The following is a 2,244-nucleotide window of genomic DNA, read 5'->3' as shown; positions in this document are numbered from 1 at the left end:
CAATTTAGAGCCACAACTCATCCCCCAAATCAAATAAATTCCAGGTGTTCCAAAAGTTATAACTAAAACATGTAATAAATTATGACTGTAATAAAATATGGCATAATATCTGAATAATCAAAACTATTTAAACTTAAAAGAAAATGAAGAAATCAAAGAATATATTGATACATTTGACTGTACAAAAGATTTTTGAAAAAACATTTTTCTTTAAAAAAAACTCAAGACTCAGCCACGGGGCAGCCGGTCAAGAACAGAGAAAGAGATAACATTAAGATGCCCAAGACTGAGGGAACTGTACTCCAAAATGATCCCAATGAAGCAAAGTGTGGAGCCCATAATTCTGAAACATCAGGGAAGAACGAAGAAGAAGAAAACTTCTGCTTAGATAACTACTCTCCTCATCTAATGGAAACAATTAAGGAAGTTTCCAGGGTGAGCATTGCTCATGAAATCATAGTAAACCAAGATTTCTACATGGGAGAGAATGTTTTACCTCCAAACAGTATGGAAGACAGGTTCATGGAGACATTGTACAATGTTTTTTGGAACCATCAAAGAGAACAACTCTTGAGCAATCCTCCCCAATTCACTTATGCTCTTGAACTTATGACAGAAGTTAAGGAGATTTTGTTATCACTGCTATTACCACGCCACATCCGCCTAAAAAATGAGATGAAAGTTCTTGACATGGATCTCCTCAAGCAAAAAGCAGAACATAGAGCCCTAGATGTCTCTCGTCTCTCTAACTACATTCTTAGTTTGATGACCCTGCTATGTGCACCAGTTCGAGATGAAGAAGTAAAGAAACTTCAGAGCATAACAGATCCAGTACAGTTACTGAGGGGCATCTTCCATGTTCTGGGCCTAATGAAAATGGACACGGTGAACTATACCATCCAGAGCATTCGACCCTACCTGAAGGAATATTCCATCCAGTACGAAAGAGCTAAATTCCAGGAACTCCTTGACAAACAATCCAATCTCCTTGATTACACCAAGAAATGGCTAACCCAAGCAGCCACAGACCTCATTACACCATGTCTGAATCCTCCTGACATGTCCAGCTCCTCCAGCATGGCCTGTTCATCTCCAAACAAGGCAGCCGAGAATTCAGATCCTCCCAATCCCATAATGGTGCTATACCAGGGCTACCTGAATCTCCTCCTCTGGGATCCTGAAAATGAAGAATTCCCTAAGACTCTGCTGATGGACAGAAACCGGGTCCAGGAAATGGGGTCCCATTTGCACCACTTGGCTATATTGGCCTCAATCTTACTAGTGGCTAGAAGTTTCTCTGGTAAAATTTTATTCAACTCACCTGGATTTGTGGATAAACTGAAAGGCATAACCAAGGCTGTGACTGAAGAATTTAACTCCAAGCCTGAAGAAGCTATGCTGCATGTGAGTGAACAGGTGTCTCAGGAAATTCATCATGGCCTCGAGGACCTGGGCTTTGCTGCCCTAAGCAGTGAAAACACAGTATGTCTTATAGGACAACTCCAGAACATCACTGAGAAAGACAACCGTGTTCATGTTCGTAGTGTTATTGATCAGCATCTCTGTTCGAAGTGTCATTGATCAGCGTCTCCTTTTGTTTCTCAAATGCTGTTTGGTCCGTGGCATGCAGGCGTCTCTGCAACACTTCTCTGAAGGCCTTAATCACATCAAAGGAGAGTTGAGAGGAAGTTTGTCAAGCTGATGCATCACAATGAGCAGGTATTTGGCCCATACTATGTTGAGATCCTGGAAAATATCAATACTCTAGCTCAAGCACAAGAAACAGAAGTGGAACCCGTCTGATAATGCTGGACTCCAGCCATGGCAACAGGGACCCAGGAGAGAGGGCTCACCATGTTCCTGGGATGATATCACCTGTGGCCAGCAGAGAAGCCAGCCATCTTCCTCACTACAGCCAGGATACAAGGCTGCAGGGCTCAAGCACGTAAACACCAGCTACCCCAACCCCCTTCATTAATAAACTTCTGAGCTACAAGAAAAAAAAAAAACCTCAGAATTAAATGACAAACAAATACTATATGATATAAATATTAATGATATTAATAGTTTATGAGTAGTGATTTTAAAATGCTAATGCCTCCTATAACTAAGATCATAGAAGTATAATTCATAAAAACTTAGATTAAAACTGAATATTGTTATAACAACATTAAAAAATGGTCAGAATAAGGTAAAATAGCAGCATATCACTGCCATCACACAGACAGTATATTATGTACTTCA

The 2,244-nt window shown here is 40.4% G+C and overlaps 1 protein-coding gene across 1 annotated transcript; it reads left to right on the top strand.

Moving 5' to 3' along the window:
* Positions 1-276: 276 nt before the first annotated feature.
* On the top strand, positions 277-1,702 carry LOC100961902 (T-complex protein 11 X-linked protein 2-like). Its single transcript, XM_012809590.1, has 2 exons — positions 277-1,526; positions 1,561-1,702. Exons 1-2 carry the CDS (start codon positions 277-279, stop codon positions 1,700-1,702), a joined length of 1,392 nt encoding a protein of 463 aa, XP_012665044.1.
* Positions 1,703-2,244: the final 542 nt, after the last annotated feature.

Source organism: Otolemur garnettii, unplaced genomic scaffold (assembly GCF_000181295.1).
Source record: "Otolemur garnettii isolate 467f Iridium unplaced genomic scaffold, OtoGar3 scaffold00004, whole genome shotgun sequence".
NCBI lineage: Eukaryota > Metazoa > Chordata > Mammalia > Primates > Galagidae > Otolemur > Otolemur garnettii.
Note: the sequence above shows the minus strand (reverse complement) of the source record. Positions and strands in the feature narration are given on the sequence as shown.

Excerpts from the sequence above, each read along its gene's own strand:
- LOC100961902 (XM_012809590.1), top strand. The coding sequence starts at position 277 with ATGCCCAAGACTGAGGGAACTGTACTCCAAAATGATCCCAATGAAGCA. Across the intron at positions 1,527-1,560 it reads AACATCACTGAGAAAGACAA|CTCTGTTCGAAGTGTCATTG; the intron begins CCGTGTTCATGT and ends ATTGATCAGCAT.